At 43.7% G+C, this 22,051-nt stretch overlaps 1 protein-coding gene across 2 annotated transcripts; it reads left to right on the forward strand.

The window, feature by feature from the left end:
* Positions 1–316: 316 nt before the first annotated feature.
* On the forward strand, positions 317–19,006 carry pwwp2b (PWWP domain containing 2B). 2 transcript variants are annotated; one of them, XM_052477839.1, is made up of 7 exons: positions 317–434; positions 1,208–1,409; positions 1,831–1,941; positions 2,557–2,637; positions 5,349–5,464; positions 14,284–16,005; positions 17,287–19,006. In XM_052477839.1, exons 5-7 carry the CDS (start codon positions 5,460–5,462, stop codon positions 17,291–17,293), a joined length of 1,734 nt encoding a protein of 577 aa, XP_052333799.1. In that variant the 5' UTR covers positions 317–434; positions 1,208–1,409; positions 1,831–1,941; positions 2,557–2,637; positions 5,349–5,459; the 3' UTR covers positions 17,294–19,006. The 2 variants fall into 2 exon arrangements, with proteins under 2 accessions (XP_052333799.1, XP_035654825.1); XM_035798932.2 differs by lacking the exons at positions 317–434; positions 1,208–1,409; positions 1,831–1,941; positions 2,557–2,637; positions 5,349–5,464 and adding an exon at positions 11,393–11,943.
* Positions 19,007–22,051: the final 3,045 nt, after the last annotated feature.

Genomic DNA, 22,051 nt, shown 5'->3' on the forward strand with positions numbered 1-22,051 from the left:
TATTAATTGGTTGATGCAAATGTCTGAAAATGTTAGGAAGGAATCCAATCACAGAGCTTCCACTGAAATTGGGTTAGTTGAACTTTGTCACCTTTATCAGTTTTTCCCCGTTGTCCTTTAAACAAGAACATCACTGCATTGCATCAAGTCTTCACTGACTTTGACGGTATTTTGGGATATGTCCCTCTCAGGATGCTTGGACTTCATTTCCTTTACTTGAAGAGTGGGGTGTGAGTGTGACATGATGTTTTTCCCCAGCTTATTCTTCAGTAACTCATCTCCAGCTATTTCTGACATATGCGTTTGTATTTCTCAGGTAACGCGATTACTCTCAAGGCCCTGAGTCTGAGGCATTGCCCTGTCACATTTCCGCCTCAAGAGGTTGTGCAGCAGGGCCTCCACTGCATCGGTTAGCGTGCACAACTCTCTTCCAGGTGAATGGTAACAATAACTGTAGTGTCACCTGATTAAGTTGGACAATGCGACAGTGGTCTGCACCCTTCTGAACACGTCCACCGCCGTCTGTTATTATGCATAAGAAAAGAAGGCTGGCCACCAAAATAGCTCCTTGCCCTGGTTCCACCTCAGCGGTGTGACTCTGTTTCCTTTTTAGACGGTGTGTGCAGCAGGCAGACTTTATGTGCAGCTCTACACATTCATATTTTTAGCCAGATGAAAATTATCGATAACCCATGTGCTTCTAACAGAGGCACTTTGACATCAACCACTGGCTAGTAGTGCATATGGCTAATCAGCATGACTAGCCAAGTCACCCCACAGCACAAAGCCTACATCTAGAACAAAGGTGCCTTGTGTCTTTATATAATTATGTTATTAAAAAAGAGGTTCAAGGCTCACTGTCTCTGGAAAAGTCATTTAGTCTTGATGGATATTATTTTGTCACTCCCAGGGCAATATGCTGGCATTCAGATCATGTCATACCAGATTTCATCATGTTATTTAATGGATGAGAGGACATGCTTACTATAGGCTCATTACAGTTTTGTCTTTTCATCAGGCATTCACACCAACCATTTTACACTGTGACATTTTTATTTTAGCATTGATGCAAAGGATCCACCTTGGTCAAGAGTTAAAATGAAAAGAGGACAATTGTTGCATAATTGTTTGCATAGGAAGTGACTGAAATGTATTATTTTGCTGCCATGATAGTTTTCATGGAAAGTTCTTAATGTTTTGGTTGCAGACATGCCCCCGGTGGAGAAGATACAGTTGACAGAGCTTGTGAAGTCCAGTTTGGACCTCTGTGAAGAGGTGGTGTATGAAGACGAGCAGCAGAGGTTCAGAGAACCTGTCCAAATGGACAGAGCTGAGTTTGGCTATGGTCTCCCTCTTTCACGCCTCCCTAGAGCAGCAGAGGGCTGACACAGAGGGCCCGTCATTAAAAGGTAAAAGTCAAAAAGGTTAATCGTCTCTTATGGGAGAAATGACAGGCGTCTGGTAACTGCAGATCTAGGGGGAGGACTCAGTAGTTTAGTGTCCTCTCCGGAACTGGTTAACCAGATTGACCACTATGTTCAGTGCAGTGGTCAGTATGGGTTACGAGGAAAGCAATGATGGGTGAAAGCAATATGTTGGATGCCTTCTCTGGGGAATTCAATGCAGTGAAGGAAAGGAGACAAGGAGAGGGAGCCATTCTAGATTAATAGGCTATAGAGGTGGAAAATACAGCATGGACAGTGTAAGTATTTTTATGACAGTCTTTGAGGAGAAGGCCTAGCGATAAATTCGCCCAGGCTCTGCAGGGACACGGTCCTTCTGAGAGCAATAAAAAATGAATCATTTTCTTTCGATTCATTTATTTGTCAGAAAGAAAGAGATTACCAGTGGAAATATATTTCCAGAGCTCCCTCCGTTTGACATGCAGTACTGGAAGAGGTCAGAGGGAGAGAAGACTGGCTGCAATGAACAAAGTAGGAAGTAAGTTATTACTGTTTGATTTTACAGATCCCAAGCAGAAGTATCTCACATCAGTTTACCTCCTTTGACTCCATACTGCTTTTGTGGCCTTTCAAGTCATGTGAATTACTTACAGCAGTTGAGGCTGGTGGAAGGAGGTATAGGATGGGCTCATTGTAATGGCTGGAATGGTGTAAATGGAACAGAGTCAAACAAGTGGTTTCCATATGTTTGATACCGTTCCATTTATTCCATTCCAGTCATTACAATGAGCCCATCCTCCTACAGTTCTTCCCACCAGCCTCCACTGACATACCGTATATAGTTGCCTGCCAACTATGTAATACCACGGGTACGAGAGAACTTTCACTCTCCTTGCAGTTTCAGAAAGCAGGGGTGTAATTGTGTCAAATTGGTGTTCGATGAAATCCTAGAAAGGGAGGGATCAATATTATGTGCCGCAAAAAGCCAATGACGATGCCAATAAGGGGTAGGTAAACAAATGCAGAAAGATCTAAGAGCAGCTTATCCACAACCATAACCTAAACAAGATTAAACTGACCTTAGATCAGTGTTTATAGGGTACTTGAATCCTCACTGTGCTTTGTATGGCCCCTGCCTTTCTCTGTCCCTTAGAGACCAAGAGCTCCTCAAGAAATGACATACTCATGCTAGGACCATGCAGGAGAGGAACATCTTAGAGCACAAGCAAGAAAGGTGTGAGAGACATATGAGAGGGGAGGTATGCCTGTTGTGTATGTCTGCTTTCACTACATTATAATTTTGTAATCCACTACCCCCCCACACACACACACACAGCAGGTAAACACACCATTCCACAAAACGCTAGCACACACACAGTCAGAAACATACAAACACAGCAGCAGACTAGTACATTAGCAAGTGTAACATCATTATGAACATTAGGTCCCACTCCCCCTACTTCAGTACGAATCACAACGTACCAGAACCAGGGTATTGTGATGCCCTGTGACTGGACAGAAACAGGGTATAGTAATGCCCTGTCACTCAACAGCACCAGGGTATAGTGATGCCCTGTCACTCAAAGCAACCCATTGCTGTATATACATATTTTTATACATAGATTTGTATTATTTTTCAAGCATAGGTTTAAAGCACAGCAATTCATTATCGAGGTGGTGGAAACAGCATTTAGTCAGCCACCAATTGTGCAAGTTCTCCCACTTAAAAAGACGAGAGAGGCCTGTAATCTTCATCATAGGTACACTTCAACTATGACAGACAAAATGAGAAAAGAAAATCCACAAAATCACATTGTAGGATTTTTAATGAATGTATTTGCAAATGGAAAATAAGTATTTGGTCAATAACAAAAGTTTATCTCAATACTTTGTTATATACCCTTTGTTGGCAATGACAGAGGTCAAACATTTTCTGTCTTCACAAGGTTTTCACACACTGTTGCTGGTATTTTGGCCCAATCCTCCATGCAGATCTCCTCTAGGGCAGTGATGTTTTGGGGCTGTTGCTGGGCAACACAGACTTTCAACTCCCTCCAAAGATGTTCTATGGGGTTGAGATCTGGAGACTGGCTAGGCCACTCCAGGACCTTGAAATGCTTCTTACGAAGCCACTCCCTTGTTGTCCGGGCGGTGTGTTTGGGATCATTGTCATGCTGAAAGACCCAGCCACGTTTCATCTTCAATGCCCTTGCTGATGGAAGAAGGTTTTCACTCAAAATCTCACGATACATGGCTCTATTCATTCTTTCCTTTACACGGATCAGTCGTCCTGGTCCCTTTGCAGAAAAACAGCCCCAAAGCATGATGTTTTCACCCCCATGCTTCACAGTAGGTATGGTGTTCTTTGGATGCAACTCAGCATTCTTTGTCCTCCAAACACGACGAGTTGAGTTTTTACCAAAAAGTTATATTTTGGTTTCATCTGACCATATGACATTCTCCCAATCTTCTTCTGGATCATCCAAATGCTCTCTAGCAAACTTCAGACGGGCCTGGACATGTACTGGCTTAAGCAGGGGGACACGTCTGGCACTGCAGGATTTGAGTCCCTGGTGGCGTAGTGTGTTACTGATGGTAGGCTCTGTTACTTTGGTCCCAGCTCTCTGCAGGTCATTCACTAGGTCCCCCCGCGTGGTTCTGGGATTTTTGCTCAACGTTCTTGTGATAATTTTGACCCCACGGGGTGAGATCTTGCGTGGAGCCCCAGATCGAGGGAGATTATCAGTGGTCTTGTATTTCCTAATAATTGCTCCGACAGTTGATTTCTTCAAACCAAGCTGCTTACCTATTGCAGATTCAGTCTTCCCAGCCTGGTGCAGGTCTACAATTTTGTTTCTGGTGTCCTTTGACAGCTCTTTGGTCTTGGCCATTGTGGAGTTTGGAGTGTGACTGTTTGAGGTTGTGGACAGGTGTCTTTTATTAATACAGGTAACGAGTGGAGGACAGAGGAGCCTCTTAAAGAAGAAGTTACATGTCTGTGAGAGCCAGAAATCTTGCTTGTTTGTAGGTGACCAAATACTAATTTTCCACCATAATTTGCAAATAAATTCATTAAAAATCCTACAATGTGATTTTCTGGATGCTTTGTTGCGAAATAGGAAACCAATTCTAGATTTAACTTTGGATTGGAGATGTTTGATGTGAGTCTGGAAGGAGAGTTTACTGTCTTACAGTCTAATCTAAATTATTTAAACATAGCTGTATATCTAACCTCTTCAGCAATGTGCCAGGATAGTAGTAGTCCATCTGTGTCACTGAATGTCCTGTCATCTATCCTTAACTTACTATAAGCTCACAGTTTCGGTTATATAAAGAAAATACCAGCTTTCTAAAGAAATTCATCTATTTTCATGTTACATGTACCGCTGTCTCTGTGTAGTGGTGGGGTCAAAACCCTCAACCCCCTACCAAAGAGGATCCAGAATAGAGATTGTTCCTGTACACGTGGAAGCCTGGTATGATGTAACTAACAGGTCTGCTCGATAGTTACACTGTTGCAATAACCCACTGGGCACACACTGGTTGATTCAACATCGTTTCCACAGCGTTTCAACAAAATTACGTTGAACCTACGTGGAATAGACATTCCATTGACTTCTGTGCCCAGTGGGCAGCTACTAACAGCAGCCACCAACAGAACCAATGGCAGATAATTCAAAGATGTTCAGAGACATCTAGTGGAAAGTGGGTGCTTGTACAGCCATCTCTTTTGTTCATAGCATATATTTTGTCCCCTCTGTGAAATACTTTTGTTCAGCTGATTATTTTGATTAATTAAACCCCAGTATTTTACATGCTAAGAGTACACCCCAGTATTTTACATGCTAAGATGATAATGACAACCACATATAGTGGTACATAACTAAGGTAATCTTTAGTTTGTGGATTGGTAGTTCATTTGACCCTTGACCATTGTGACCTCAGGGTGGCCTGAGACAGCGAGTTGGAGCAGCGTATCAGGAGCCATGTTCAGATGATGAAGGAGGCCCAGGGGCACTGGCCAAGAGGAGATTAAAGCTGCAAGACAAGATATGGATGAAGTATGTTACTTTTCTACTGTAGGTCACACTTTATTTGGATAGTCTGGATTTTCCATCCTCTACAGATGATTAATCAACAAGTCAATCATTTTCAGTGCTCAATGACAAAGAAGCCCCGGGAATTGAATGAATATGTGGGTTTTTCATTGTGGGTTTTTAAATGTCAGGCTGAAGAAATTTGGCTTGGCCCCTAAGACCCTCAAATAATTCAACAGATGCACCATTGAGAGCATTCTGTCGCTCTGTATCACCACCTGGTATGGCAACTGCACTGCCCACAACCGCAAGGCTCTACAGAGTGTGGTGTGCTTAGACCAATGCATCGCCAACACATCACCGGGGACACACTGCCTGCCCTCCAGGATATCTACAGCACCCGGAGTCGCAGGAAGGCCAAGAAGATCATCAAGGACCTCTGCCAACCGAGCCATGGCCTATTCAACCTGCTACCATTTAGCACAGTGTTTTCCAACTCCAGTCTTCGAGTAAAAACAACATACTATGGGGAGTCGCACTCTTGCGACTTCGGTTGAAGGATCTACAATCACGCCTGACAAGAAATCCATGTGCAGCCAAGGGCCTCCACTTCCACAGGTGATAGGTGTGAGGCTTGGATTTATTTCTTAAATTATTCCACTGTTCACTTCAGTGTGAACGATTCAAACTATTAAAACAAACAATTTGAAAACGAGACTGGCTTACATTGTGCCAAATAAACTGTCCCATAGTGGTAGAGCATGCTCACCCCCTGGACGATGCATACTCAACCCCTAAAGGTTGTACTTGTTTCTAATCACAAACTATTTGTTATTCTTCAATTTGCTGGTGCAATGAGTAAGATGGCTAAGTAAACTAACAGACGACGATGGCTAAACTGGATTCAGGGTCGAAATCATGCCCCCAGTCATGCGGTTTCTCTGTAAGATAGGATCTATGTGTAGCTTGTCTCGTGTAGTTTGTCTGGCTTGGAGCACACTCAGGTGGCCCTCGCTCGAACCAGTCAGTGTGCGCATTGCCACGTACTGTGTACAAACTCCCTGGAAAGATGTCTAGCATTCTTGAGGAAGCTTGGAATTACCGATGGCGACTTTCCTTTCCCGGATGCCGGTATCTTGGCTGAGACCGAGGTGCAGGAAGCGGAGATGGATTGGGTGGTCAGAGCAAATGTCTTGTCTGCCTGGGCGTGGGTTATGCGGTGGCTGCCTGCGCCCAACTCAGCTCCTGTGCACTCTGTCGCTGGTTACGGAAGGCTACTCAAATAGAGTGGAAGGCCAGGTTTGGTGGGTACCCCCGCCGCTTCGGTCAAACATCTCTTGCCCATCTTCCCAGACTTGTTGATGAAGGACCTGGTCCCACCTTGGTGATCCGTTTCTACGTGATATTTCAAGACCAGGCTACCTAAATGAGCGCTGCATAGTATGCTAGCCAAGTTGGCTAACTCACAGAGGCGAGCTAGCTATTACTAGCTATTCCTGCCTCCCCAGGGTGGAGTTGCTGGGTTAGCTCTCTTGTTTAGTATACGTAGCATTAAGTAGCTTGATTATTCCAAATGGGCCGTGCTGTGGTCCAAGGGGCTAGCTTATGCTAAAAAGCTAGTGAAACTTCCAGAGTGAAACGTACTAGCTTTCCCCCGGTGCTTTGGCAACCTCAATCCTATTTTCAGTTCCTGGAGTTGGAGGGAGTGAAGGAAACAGGGTTTGCGTGCATATCTGAAGAAGAAGCAGCAGTCCCCCGAGCACTTGGCTTAGTGTAACCCCCTGAGCGAGGGGCCTTGGCACGGGTCTGAGTGACCAGTACGCCCCTACCCAAAAACATTACTGTGACAACAGTGCCCCTACGTTTGGCAAACAGGGAATTACGTCACCCATTGCCAGAGCCCCCTGTGCCGGTTAAGGGGCCAGGCTTCATACTGGCTATACAATCTCACGGAAGCACAACTTACAGTACCAGTCAAAAGTTGTAGATTGTAGAATAGTGAAGACATGAAATAAAACATATGGAATCATGTATAATAATAATATATATATGGCATTTAGCAGACGCTTTTATCCAAAGCGACTTACAGTCATGTGTGCATACATTCTACGTATGGGTGGTCCCGGGGATTGAACCTTGCCAAGGCAAAGTGTGGCTACTTTGAAGAATCTCAAATATAAATTATATTTTGATTTGTTTAACACTTTTTTGGTTACTACATGATTCCATAAGTGTTATTCATAGTTTGATGTCTTCGCTACTATTCTACAATGTAGAAAATAGTAAAAATAAAGAAAACCCTTGAATGAGTAGCTGTGTCCAATTTTTGACTGGTAATGTATAATAACAAAAGTATGTGAACACCCCTTCAAATGAGTGGATTTGGCTATTTCAGCCACACCCGTTACACGGATATAAAATTGGAAAAAATTGGATTCGGTGATGTCAGCCACACCAAGCACACAGCCATGCAATCTCCATAGACAAACATTAGCAGTAGAATGGCCTTACTGAAGAGCTTGGTGACTTTCAACGTGGCACCTTCATAGGATGCCACCTTTCCAACAAGTCAGTTCGTCAAAATTCTGTCCTGCTAGAGCTGCTCTGGTGAACTGTAAGTGATGTTATTGTGAAGTGGAAATGTATAGGAGCAACAACGACTCAGCCACAAAGTGGTAGGCCACTCAAGTTCACAGAACGGGACCGCCGAATGCTGAAGTGCGTAGCGCATAAAATCGTCTGTCCTCAGTTGCAACACTGCCTCTAGAAACAACGTCAGCACAAGAACTGTTCGTCGGGAGCTTCATGAAATGGGTTTCCATGGCCGAGCAGCCGCACACAAGCCTAAGATCACCATGCACAATCCCAAGCGTCGGCTGGAGAGGTGTAAAGCTTGCTGCCAGTGGACTCTGGAGCGATGAATCACACTTACCCATCTGGCAGTCTGATGAATGAATCTGGGTTTGGCGGATGCCAGGAGAAGGCTACCTGCCCCAATGCATAGTGCCAACTGTAAAGTTTGGTGGAGGAGGAATAATGGTTCGGGCTAGCCCCCTTAGTTCCAGTGAAGGGATATATTTATGCTACAGCATACAATGACATTCTTGATGATTCTGTACCTCCAACTTTGTGGCAACAGTTTGGGGAAGGCCCTTTCCTGTTTCAGCATGAAAATGTCCCCTGTGCACAAAGCGAGGTCCCTACAGAAATGGTTTGTCGAGAACTTGACTGGCCTCCAAAGAGCCCTGACTTCAACCCCATCGAACACCTTTGGGATGAATTGGAATGCCGACTGCGAGCCAGGCCTAATCGCCCAACATCACTGTCCAACCTCACTAATGCTCATGGCTGAATGGAAGCAAGTCCCCGCAGCAATGTTCCAACATCTAGTGGAAAGCCTTCCCAGAAGAGTGGAGACTGTTTTGGCAGCCTAGCTTGCTGTGCTCCTTGGAAATATGAGATCAACAAAAATAATCTTATTGCAAAACCCATAGCCTATTGATTCAATTATGGTGGCTTCATGGAAATAACCACAAAATAGGAATGTCTTTTAGACAAATTGAATTTGTCAAGTTGTTAGATGTTTTGACATTGGTAGAATATGACTGAAAATGGCATGTAAATCTTATGGGTGCACAATTTAACAACTGAACTTATATAAATTTGAATATATTTTAACCACCAATTTGCTTCTGTGACAACATTACCAGGGCTTATCTACTGCTGGTGCTTATCTAGTCATTGTGTGCGTGTTAGTTACAGTATGTAACTAGATAGCAAACGTTAGCGAACTATTTTTCTCTAGCAGTTAACGTTAGCTACTCTGGGTAAAGTTACCTGCAGTCGGATGCTAAATTACCTAGCCAGTAAACAAGGCGATGCTTCGAGGGTGACTGTTGTCGTTGTGCGCAGAAGGTCCCTGGTTCGCGCCCGGGTATGGGCGAGGGCACGGTTTAAAAAAGTATACTGTTACACTAACTACATGACCAAACGTATGTGTTCGTTTAACATCTCGAAATCATGGGCAGTAATATGGAGTTGGTCTCCCCTTTGCTGAGCGGTCAGGCTGATTTTCGGCTAAATTTAAACCAAGGACGGACTAAACCTAGCCCATTGGGATGATCTATTTTTGGGTGAAATAGCAGCCACGACGGACAGACCTGATATCACCCATAATTCGACGTCCATGGACTTCACGTGCTGAGTGGGCTGTTAGTTTAACACAAATAATTGTACATTTTCAATTATAAAACTGAGGATTGTTTATTTATGATAAAGTATCGATGAAGGGTGAACTGTTGCTTATTGTCTTGTATGCGTGTGTTTACTGTGACTGTCACCCTGATATTGGCTACGAGGTAGTTAGCTACTTCCCACGCGGTTGCCGGACGGTAGTGTATGTCAATCGGGAGCTAAGGGCACTGCCCCAGTGTTAATGTTGTAGATCATGGGTAGTGGGTTCGATTCCCGCAACCATCCATATGTAAAATGTATGCAGCAATGACTGTAAGTCGCTTTTAGTCTGCTAAATGACTTTACCTAAATTACTTTTTAAAAAGAAGCTAAATGGCATATATTATGCACTCCCCATTGAGTAGTAGACTGTATGTATCAAGGTGACATCTAGATGGTTATCAATATTAGTTATTTATTGTGTATGCAGCTAACCTACCTGAAATAAAATCACGTGTCAGGAAAACAATTGCCACCTAACTATTGCTGGCGACACTACCATGATTTATTTTCTTTAATTAGTAGGAAGGAGGCACTTCATGTCAGCAGGCACAACACCGGTCGACGGCTTATCGACTCGTTGTGCAGCCCAAACAGCCACGCAAACCAGTCTTGAGTGGCAACAATCTGCCTAATTAGCTGATTCGCTTTCCATACACCCACTGCTTTCGACACACTCAGTCGCCCATTTTCGGTCACCATATTGGGCTGCAGCTACCCATACTTGGTTAAGAGTGTTGGGCCAGTAACCTAAAGGTCGCTGATTCGAATCCCCGAGCCGACTAAGTGAAAAATCTGTCGATTTGCTCTAAACAAGGCATTTAAACCTAATTTCTCCTGTAAATTGCTCTGGATGAGAGTGGCAGCTAAATTACCAAAAAATGTCAATCTAGCTCAGTCTACCTTTTAAATTGAAGTCAATCTCAATGTGACTTGCGAGATACAGACACCCCCATTAGAAGAAAAAACTTGAAAACCAAACCCCATTACATTTTTGCCCAGAATTGTGAGGTAAAAAAACTTAAACTGAACATAATTCATGATGTGTTTATTTATTTGTTGTTAGTTTTGGAGTCAAATATACGTTTCAGTATAGCTTTAAAGCTTTTCAAACGGGGTTGTGTATTTATATGTCAGTTTACTAAATAGTTTTTTGATGATTCGTTTTTGTTTCAGTTTTAATTTACTATAATAATCTTGGTCCATACTGTCTATACACAGAATATTTCCCGGACTCTGACATTGCCAGTTCTGATATTGCTCGTTCTTATTTTTTTGTTTTTAACTTATTCTAATACAATATTTGTGTATTAGAATTGTACTGTTTGACACTACTGGAGCTTGAAACATAAGCATTTCGCTGCACCTGCTTTAACATCTGCTAATATGTATACGTGACAGATTTGACACGACATTATATAGTATTTATAAAGTGCTTGTGTCCCAAAGAAAACAAACTCATTCTTCAAGTCAATATAGTGCCATATATAGCCTAATAGGTCACTGTATTTCAGGTGCCTGCATCTATAAATAAGCTATACAATGACTGATCATGTATACGCTATAGCCTAAATTACCTATTTCTTGGATACAGTACAGACAGACAGTAAAGATGGGGGTGGGGTGATGCATGTAAACCAGCAAAGTTAAAGAGGGTAACCTATATTTAATTGGGAATGGCACGATACAAATGTCCTTGAAGAGAAGATAATATAAAAGATACAAATAAATACAAAAAAATCATGAATTCGTCATTCCAAGAAGGGTGGATGTTATTGTCTGCAAACCAGCAGAGCAGACATGGCTTTTAGCTAGAGTATAGCTAATGATGAAATAGCTATATTTTCTGAATTGTGGCTACATTCGAGTTAATAAACTGAAAGCCAAATGGTATCATTTTAAGCAAGACAGAGAGGCAATTTAAAAAGGTTTCTCTCCTCTGTTCTTCTTGTGTGATGTCATCAGTAGCAGAACTGTTGTAATTGACTATGTGGGGGTTGATCATTTCGTGCCCTGGTGTAGCCTCCCGTGCTCGAAAGTAGAAGGGGAGTAGCATCTTTAACCGAGGCGATCGTGGCTCCCGCGGCCGCGATCGAGTACAGCCAAGCCGGACATCTCACGCCGGAAAATATGGAGGCTGTGGCCGACGAGCTGCGGGCCGGCTCTCAGATTCCTGTTACTATCGATCAAATAGTTAACGATACACTAGTGGTTACGCTAACCTATCAAGAAAGGAGCTACATGGGGATATTACTCGATTGCAACAAAAAGTAAGTTATTTTTTTCGAATAATTTGATACATTTATCACAAAGTAATTATCTAGCTAACGTTAGCTGGCTAAACTAGCTAGGTAGCTACATGGGCCTTCATACAAAAGACTCCAAGGCGATTTAGCTAGCTAGTTAGCCAGCTAACGTTAACTATTTGTTTTGCTCACTTTTACAGCCAACATGTATTAATAGCATATAAACACGTGTATCGTTACTATGAAACTTGGATAAAGTAAATACAATAAAAACTGAAAGCAACATGCGATGGGCATTTCAAGAAAAATTATGCCTACGTGGGTACCACAGACAGGGGTTAGTTATACATATATTTGTGGGTACCTTCATACCTCATTGTTAGCTTAGCTATCAAGCCAGTTTACTGTTGTCTAGATTTAGACTGGCTACAATGTATCCAACTATGACAGGCCTTGCTGAAACACCCTTTCTCATATTACACTTTTGTATATGCATTCTTATAATTCATCGATCTACCTACATCATGTTTTAATAGCTAGGCCTGTGTAAAGTGATGGGCATAAACACCATTAATAATTTAGGCGACTTCTGGTGCTTTTACTGTTGGCCTAGGTTGAAACTCAGTCATAGAATTCTACCCTTTATAATGATACAATTAAGTATATATTTCTGTTATAAATGATTGACCTGAAACAAAAAATAAGAGATTATACAGCTGTTAAAGATGGCACTCGTTGAGTTACCAAGGAGGTTACAGACACCAGTAAAACTAGGCTGTAGGCCTACTTTGTGCTTGACAAAGGGTGAACTAGAGTAGACAATGTTGGCTAGAAATCACATTTAGGCCTATGTATAGGGTGTTAACAATGGGTAGCCTAAGGTATAACATTTTCTTTGAATGATTGGTATTAATATGGGGCATGCAGTGTGTCACACCAGGACTCTAGTCACATGTTCTGGCCTTGTGTTGCACTAGTACAGTGCAGTGAGTGCACCTTTTATATTTTACTGTGTTTATTTGTTTTTACTCTTAATGGCTTTTCCTGTCAGTAGGCCTACATGTTCATGTGATCGATCACTCCAAATGCCCTGAGATTCACCTTCCCCTGTGGCTTAAACAAAGAACAGTGGTTTGGCATACAGGCCTATTTCGTCTTGTCGTGTCAAAATGCGAGTTCATCCGTTTTAGGTTCATAAAAATGCATTTCCCTTCATTGTGTCTCTAGTTTCCATGTCGTCAACTTTTTTTTAGCAGGATCACTTTATTTGGTTATGATGTATACAAGATTAAATGGCAAGTGTTTGACTCATGGCCGGTTACCCGCTATGACCTTGTACACAGCCTAGGCCAGGACTGTACCTCCTGTTTAAACCTTCGCGACGGCTGAGATTTTGTTTCTCAATGAGGGCCTTTTTAAAGGTCTTCCCCCAAACCACAGGAAACGGGCCTCGCCGAGCCGCTTTATTGAAAGGTGCCAATAGCTGCTCATGGGGAAACGCCTTTCGGGCTTCCTAAATGTGCTTTAATTAATATTCTCATAACATACAAGCTCCCAGCAGACACTCATATGGAAACAAGTGAATCCCCTGGCTCTCTTGGTCCCGAGTGATTCATGGGATTGTTTTTGTTCAGTCAGATGGAGTGGAGGGGGGCTCCTGGGTTTCCTGTAGTCTCTTTGTCTGCCGTCTCTGACAGCAGAGCACAGCCATGTTGCTACTGTCAGCTACCTTTCAAAGAGTTCCTTCGAGAATCCTGGCTTGGATGTGTTACATTTGCAGGTCCACTGGAATGGAAAGGAACATGTGAATTTACAGACAAAAACACACTCCAGCTCTTTCAGTTTGTAGCACACGGCTGGAGGGCAGGCTATAGGATAGCTAGACAACAACCTGCTTGCTTTCTGTCTCCCAACCCCCAATCCAGTAGAAAGTGCAATGTTCTAACAAAGGAAAATCTTTTTTGATGTTGCCTTTTTTATAGTATTGAAGTAATTGGGATATGAACTACACTGATTAGGAAAATGGAAGTGGGTTTTGTAAATTAGCTTGTTCACAGCATTAACATCTGTTGTAAGTAGCAATTGGCATCTGTTGTCTGATTTGTGTCTTCCTATACAAACTGAAGTGTTGCAACCATAAGGGCTTTCATAAGTGCTCCGACAGGGTCAAAGGAGTGCATCTGTTGCGCATAGATTTTGTTGAGTTAATGTTCTTGAACAGGAACTCAGTGAGGAGTTGACATTCCTGCTTTATTTCACAATGTGAATGTTGAGTGCAAACAATTTGACTTTATCACGATTGGATGCAAACACTCAGAAGCTACAAAACATACTAAAGTATTTATTTTCACTGTTTTCTTATAGGACTGGGCTTTTCTGCCTACCAGATGTCACAACAAAGCCAGTGAAATGCCCTGCATTCAAACCTGGTTGTGAAATCCCTGAAGTCCTGACAGAGGAGCCAGTTACTAAACTTCCCAGCCAGTCTTCACATCATAGACCAAAGGATGAAAACACGCTCCCTGAGAATGATCCACCAGGTGCCCATCTCCCTGCCCCTCTGCCCACACCAGTGCATGCCGGGCAGGCTCCATACCCTCCTTATTTTGAAGGTGCTCCCTTCCCTCCACCCATATGGGTCCGCCACAGCTATGGTCAATGGGTACCCCAGCCACCACCGCGAACAATCAAGAGGAAGAAGAGGCGGACCCGAGAGCCTGGGCAGATGACCATGAGCACCATCAGGCTCCGCCCCCGGCAGGTGTTGTGCGAGAAGTGTAAGAACACGCTGAACAGTGACGAAGACAGTAAAGACGGGATGCCCACCACCAAGACGTCTAGGAAAGAGAACGCGCTCTACAGCGACGAGGGGTCCGTCAAGTTGGCCAGGAAAGAGGACGCAGACGCCACCAAGGATAGCAACAAGAGACGGGAGAATGGCCCCACTGGCTACGACGGCAAGCGGCTCCGGAAGGACAAAAGGGATGATGATCCAAAGTTCCCTGCAGTAGACATCATTCCCCACAGCCCAGTCATCAAGATTTCGTACAGCACTCCGCAAGCTAAGGTGGAGGTCATGAAGATCCCAGCTCGGGTCCACGGCTCCGTCAAGCCTTTCTGCCCCAAGCAGCTGATGCAGAACGGCCTGAGAGACCACCAAGGCAAAGTGCCTGAGCCCACCACCCTAACCCAGACTCAGGAGCAGCGCCACATCTTGGACGCCACCAGGACGGGCCTGACCGTGTCCATTCCCAAACTCAAGCTCCCCAGGCCCCTAACGGCCGGCCTAGACCTCCCCTCCCCAAAGATCCGCGTGACGACCCTGGGGGACGGAGAGGACAGCCTGACGGTGTACGAGGCGGAGCTGGTAGAGGGGTCGAGGAAGAAAGGCCCCAGGGTGCCAGTCCCTGGTCCCCTGCCCCACTCGGAGGACTCTGAGGAGAAGACTCCCATGGAGCTGTGGTCGGGGAGCTCTGGAGAGGAGGCCGACCGAGGCCACAGTGACCTCACGCTGCTCATCAACTTCCGCAAGAGGAAGGCGGACTCCTCCAGCCTGTCTGTGTGCAGCACCGATAGCCTGGACGAATCAAAATCCTTCACCTCAGACGGCACGCCCCCGGAGCTGTGCGACCTGGCTCCCGGAGAGCACATCTCCTCCGTGTCTTCCTCGTCGCTCTCGCGAGACGACAGCAAGACTGTGCCGCCACTCACCGTGCGCCTGCACACGCGCAGCATGACCAAGTGTGTGACGGAGGAGGGCCATGCGGTGGCCGTGGGAGACGTGGTGTGGGGGAAGATCCATGGGTTCCCCTGGTGGCCGGCGAGGGTGCTCAGCATCAGCGGCAGCCGCAAAGAGGAGTCCGTTAACTGCGAAGCCCAGTGGCCAGAGGCTAAGGTGGCCTGGTTTGGCTCACCCACTACCTCCCAGCTCTCCGTTGCCAAACTCTCTCCCTTCCGGGAGTTTTTCAGGTCGCGGTTCAACCGCAAGAAGAAAGGGATGTACCGACGAGCCATTGTGGAAGCTGCCAAGGCCGTGGGCCACATGAGCCCTGAGATCACCTCTCTACTCACCTCTCACTGCGAAACGTAGGTGAGTCCACAACACTCAGACAATTTGAGTTTCATCACTAAATACACAGTAGTCCGGTACCTTGGTTTAATGCTACATGCTGGACAATGGTTTGGGCTCTGAGCTCATTCAAATCTTCATGCAGAATACATCCTCTCTTTTGAATGCCTGAACTAAGTTGTTGCTCACCTCACCCTTGTATGGTAAAATACTCTTAATTGAATCATTTTGGTTGACTGAACCCAGGGACTTATGATTTGGTCTCAGTCTGCCTAGCAATAGTTGTCATAAAACATTAGGCCTGATCATATAGATCGAAAGCACAAGCCCTTGTTCCCTTGGTATTCTTTTGTTGATAGGTGTGTGGAATCAGATCCCATGTAGCCAAGAACCAGGCCGTTCACCTACACCTAGGTTAAATATTGTCTTAGGGTGATATGACACTGCCAGACAGCTCCCAGGGTCACTGTTTGCCGTGGTGAAAGTTCAGTACAGGTGTACCATGTTCATAATGCACACCAGACTCTTTTTGAGAATGCCATTCTTTCCGTAACTCCGTAATAGTTTTGCCACGTCAGCTGTCCAGAGATCTGGCTGTAAAGTGTCTGGAATACATTGTTCATTACTTGAGCAGTGGTGTAAAGTACTGAAGTAAAAATACTTTTAAGTATGTGTACTTTACTTTACTATTAATATTTTTGACTATTCTACTACATTCCAAAAGAAAATAATGTACTTTTTACTCCTTGCATTTTCGACACCCAAAAGAACCCGTTACATTTTGAATGCTTAGCAGGACACTGGCTCTGTTCTGGCGAACTCACTACACACAACAGCTTCATTTGTAAATTATGTCTGTGAGTGTTGGAGGGTGCCCCTGGCTATCAAAAATAAAATAAAAAACTAGAAAATCGAGACTGGTTTGCTTAATATATACGGATATGATTTATACTTTTACTTTTGGTACATTTAATAACAAGTACATTTACTCAAGTAGTATTTTACTTGGTGGCTTTTACTTGAGTGATTTTCTTTTAAGGTATCTTTTACTTTTACTCAAGTATGAAAATCGGGTACTTTCTCCACCACTGCTCAAGAGTGACTTCTGAAACGGTTCAGTTAGAAATGTTGCATATCTTGAATGGTCAAGTGAGAATCCATGTTTTCTGTAAACATGCATAACTGTTCCAGTGCAAAGTCTAGGCCTGTAGTCAGAATGTCCCTCCATTGGAAACCATACTGCCATTATTTGCCTAACCATTATTTGCTCTCTCTCCCATCTGTCTCTCTCTCTGTAGAGTCTGAAGACTGAAGAATAGTCTCCTTTCAAAGGCTTCACGGAAATCTGACTCCCCAGGAGAGAAAGGAAGCGTGTGCAGTTGCTAGGGTCACTATTTATACAGCGCCCTCCCCTCCCACATGGCTGGAGGAAAATGGCCACCCAGGTGGAGTGTTGTTGACTGGATAAGGGAGCAAGAAATGCCAGTTTGAGGCATCTCATGGACTACAAGGAACAATTCTTCAATAATTTTTTATTTTTAACCATATCAGTAGAAACTGAATAGCAACACACTACAAATCAGAATGTATTTATTATCTGTAACCATTTATTATCCATAACGATTTAAGTTTACCTTTCTACAATTCCTTAAGATCTCCATGCTGCTGCTTTTGTGAACGTCCTCTCGACCGATTGGTCGTGAAGTGGTTCAACGACAACCAGTCAGAGGGCCTCGTCAGGTCTGTTCAATCCCAGTGCCATCCTCATTGGAAGCCCACCCACTTTCTTCCCGAACAGACCAGGAAATGTATATTTGCATTTCTGGTGAAAAGTCGTACACTAAGTTCTTTTACTTTCCAAATATGAGAATGTGAAACTGTTCCATCTAGAGATAGTACTGTAGTTTATTCTATTATACAGTGATTCATCCTTGTAGCCTTCTTCAGCATTGCTAGTTGGATATGTCGACGTAATGTTATTTATACTTTTTTCAAATTTGTCTCTTCCATTTTGGTTTGAATACCTTTTAGAAGTGTGGTATGTATTGGTCGTTGTTGAGAGATCCCCAAAGTTAATTTCTACTCACTTTCATTATTTAATGTGTCATGTAAAGAAAAAGCACTTTATCTGTACCTTGGTGGCCTGCTGTAAGCTCATTGTCCTTTCACTAACTGGAGTTACAGCACTGCCAGGCAGTGGGAGTTCATATCACGGTTGACTATCCATGGCCTTGGAGAATAGTTTATTTTTAAGTTTTGGGACACCAGCGATTGATCCTTTTCAGGGGTGGTTGTGTACACTGTATTCTTGCATTTATGTCTCGGGTGTGTATATGTACATTCTTTCAACTCGCCCCAGCTCCATCAAATGTTTCCACTGGAGGAGATGATCAAATGTCAAACCCTATCCATTAATTAAAGCTTTATATTCACCTGAAAATGCTGTAAGAATACTGTGAATTCAACTCTTTGAGTGTGCTGGTGAAGGGCGGGGGGGGGGGGAGATGGGTGGCTACTCTGTATGCTCAATACTGGTTGCAGATTGCAATCCGGAGAGGGAGAGACTGCAGGATCAACCTTTATTGACCTTGGAGTTGAAAGCAGCACTGTTGGAAAGTAGGGGGAAGGGAGGGACCGCAGGAACCATGGGTTGTTCAGTAGGCACTAAACAAGAAAACAGGCAAGGACTACCTGGACTTGTCCAATAGAAATCCCTTATTTTAGTTTTCTGTTGCAAGCCCTAATGAACACTACCCAGAGCTCCTGTCGCATTTGTGTTCCGTTTTGATTCCCTTTTGTTTTGATTGACTCTTTAGGAAGAATGGGGAAGGAGAGTGCCTAGCTCCCCCTTTCACCTGGTTTATGATTAAGATGGAAGCAGATGTCAGGAAGTTCCTGTATTTGGTGAGCTACATGGCTGTCTGCTGTTGCCCACATTGGTCAATGTTATTGGCTATTTTCAGTTTATTTTTTTTATTTTTTTTTTACATGTACATAAAATAAAATATACAGGCAATACGTGCGCTGGCTGGTTTGTGTATATTTCATGTACATATTTCAATGTACTTCTATTAATTTTGACTAACTTGATGTGGTTTAGCTCTCACCTGTGTGTCAGCACCACTACTGTGATACAAGTCTGGTCCAGCCAGGTTTACCTTTATGTAACTTTATGCAACCATTCACCACCTCGCTTAACTCAGTTAAGTGAAGCACTGTCTGTTACCTAGTGTAACTCAACTACTCGTCCTCAATTAGCCACACTGGTCATATGATAGCCATACTCTCCTCATTATCACAGTGATTTGCTACCAGCTGACTTTGTAAATGGTGGAACTGTTCAACTCTCTTGCTTTTTCACGATTATCAGTAGAAAACTGCTAATCGAATTGAAATCTGAACTCTCATCCACCCTAACAAACAAAAAAAGTCAAACTTCTACTTCGATGCCCCCAATTTAAGTTGATATTGGCGTACTGCTGTGTTGCTCTACTCTCCCCAGCCTCCTGGATGGCGTCTGCTAAATGACTTAAATGTAAATGTAAATGTCAGTGTTGATTTATTTGACCCCTGCCTGCTGTGCGTTGGGCTGTCATGAGCCGCCAGAACAGCTTCAATGCGCCTTGGCATAGATTCTACATGTGTCTAGAACACTATTGGAGGGATGTGACACCATTCTTCCATGAGAAAGTCCATTATTTGGTGTTTTTTGTTGTTGGTGGTGGAAAACACTGAGGCGCCACTCCAGATTCTCCCAAATGTGTTCAATTGGGTCATGGCATATGGTTTACATCGTTTTCATGCTCATCAAACAATTGAACACTCGTGCCCTGTGGATAGAAATTATTCATTATAGGTTGAAGGTGATCACTTAAAATGGCTGTGTATTGGTGTTACTTGCCCTCTAAGGGGTTGAGTGGACCTACAGTACCAGTCCACAAAGTTTGGCCACACCTACTCATTCAAGGGTTTTTATTTGTACTATTTTCTACATTGTAAAATAATAGTGAAGACATCACAACTATGAAATAACACATGGAATCATGGAGTAACCAAAAAAGTGTTACATCAAAATGTATTTTAAATTTGAGATTCTTCAAAGTAGCCACCCTTTGCCTTGATGACAGCTTTGCACCCTCTTGGCATTCTAAACTCTAAAGATGTTCCGGAGTTCTAAATTGAGCAGCTGCTGAAAAATGAGCTCCTGTATATATTGAGATTTAAATGTCAAAACTGTTCGCTGCTCTGACTCTCCAATGGTGGAACACACTCCCTCACGACGCCAGGACAGCGGAGTCAATCACCACCTTCCGGAGACACCTGAAACCCCACCTCTTTAAGGAATACCTAGGATAGGATAAAGTAATCCTTCTCACCCCCCTTAAAAGATTTAGATGCACTATTGTAAAGTGGCTGTTCCACTGGATGTCATAAGGTGAATGCACCAATTTGTAAGTCGCTCTGGATAAGAGCGTCTGCTAAATGACTTAAATGTAAATGTAATGTAAATGTTTTTTTAGAGTGAAGTACATCGAAAAAAATCAAGAGAACTGCAAGACTCAATAGAAGACAAAACAAGGAACAAACCAAAAAAGACAGGCTTTTGAAAAAGTAACTATTTTTCATAAAATTGTACAGTTATCTTAGCTAGCTGAATTGCTAGCAGAATTGTTTACTTGTTGCTAAGCAGTTGCTAGGGACTCTCCTGGAAGAAGCTAGCTAGCTTACAAAGAATAACAACAAAAAATATCTAGTTAACAGAAGAAAGGAAGACAAAAGAAGGACAGAAGAAAAAGGAAAAGAAAGAGGACAACAAAGTGAAACAGTCAGCACTTCTATTGCAACTTCGTATTTCGTCGTCCTAACGTAGTCTTCACTGCTATCTGCCCAGCAGCTAGCCAGCTAGCAAACGTCCACAGTCTACCGAATAGCAGCACTGTAGAAACTATTACACTCAACTGAACGACTTGATTAGTGTAGTGTTAGCTAGCTACATAGTTGTCTTTGCTGTCTTCGTATCCAAGATAATTGTGTAGTTTAGAGCGTGTAGTCTTAGAGTGATTATCTTAATTTACCGAGGTTAGCTAGCCAGCTATTTGTCGTCCTTAACGTAGGAGACACTGCTAGCTAGCCAACAGCTAGCCAACGTCTACTGAATAGAACTTCCGCACTCAACAACCCGGTCGCATTCCGCTTCGCTCCACAGGTAGTATCACATTTTCATTTCATTTCATTACAGCACAACGGTTTGATTTGTTTGATCGTAGCTAGCTACATAGCCGTCCTTGTATCAAAGATAATTGTGTAGTCTAGAGCGATTTTTCTAGGTTAGCTAGCCAGCTATTGTCGTTCTTTTAACGCAACGTAACGTAATCAACACTGCTAGCTAGCCAGCTAGCCCCCAAATAGCAGCACTGTAGAAACTATTACACTCAACGGAACGACTTGATTAGTGTAGTGTCAACAACGCAGCCACTGCCAGCTAGCCTACAAAGTCAACAACGCAGCCACTGCCAGCTAGCCTACTTCAGCAGTACTGTATCATTTTAATCATTTTAGTCAATAAGATTCTTGCTACGTAAGCTTAACTTTCTGAACATTCGAGACGTGTAGTCCACTTGTCATTCCAATCTCCTTGCATTAGCGTAGCCTCTTCTGTAGCCTGTCAACTATGTGTCTGTCTATCCCTGTTCTCTCCTCTCTGCACAGACCATACAAACGCTCCACACCGCGTGGCGCGACCACCCTAATCTGGTGGTCCCAGCGCGCACGACCCACGTGGAGTTCCAGGTCTCCGGTAGCCTCTGGAACTGCCGATCTGCGGCCAACAAGGCAGAGTTCATCTCAGCCTATGCCTCCCTCCAGTCCCTCGACTTCTTGGCACTGACGGAAACATGGATCACCACAGATAACACTGCTACTCCTACTGCTCTCTCTTCGTCCGCCCACGTGTTCTCGCACACCCCGAGAGCTTCTGGTCAGCGGGGTGGTGGCACCGGGATCCTCATCTCTCCCAAGTGGTCATTCTCTCTTTCTCCCCTTACCCATCTGTCTATCGCCTCC

This window comes from Oncorhynchus keta, chromosome 2 (genome assembly GCF_023373465.1).
Source record: "Oncorhynchus keta strain PuntledgeMale-10-30-2019 chromosome 2, Oket_V2, whole genome shotgun sequence".
Taxonomy (NCBI): Eukaryota; Metazoa; Chordata; class Actinopteri; order Salmoniformes; family Salmonidae; genus Oncorhynchus; species Oncorhynchus keta.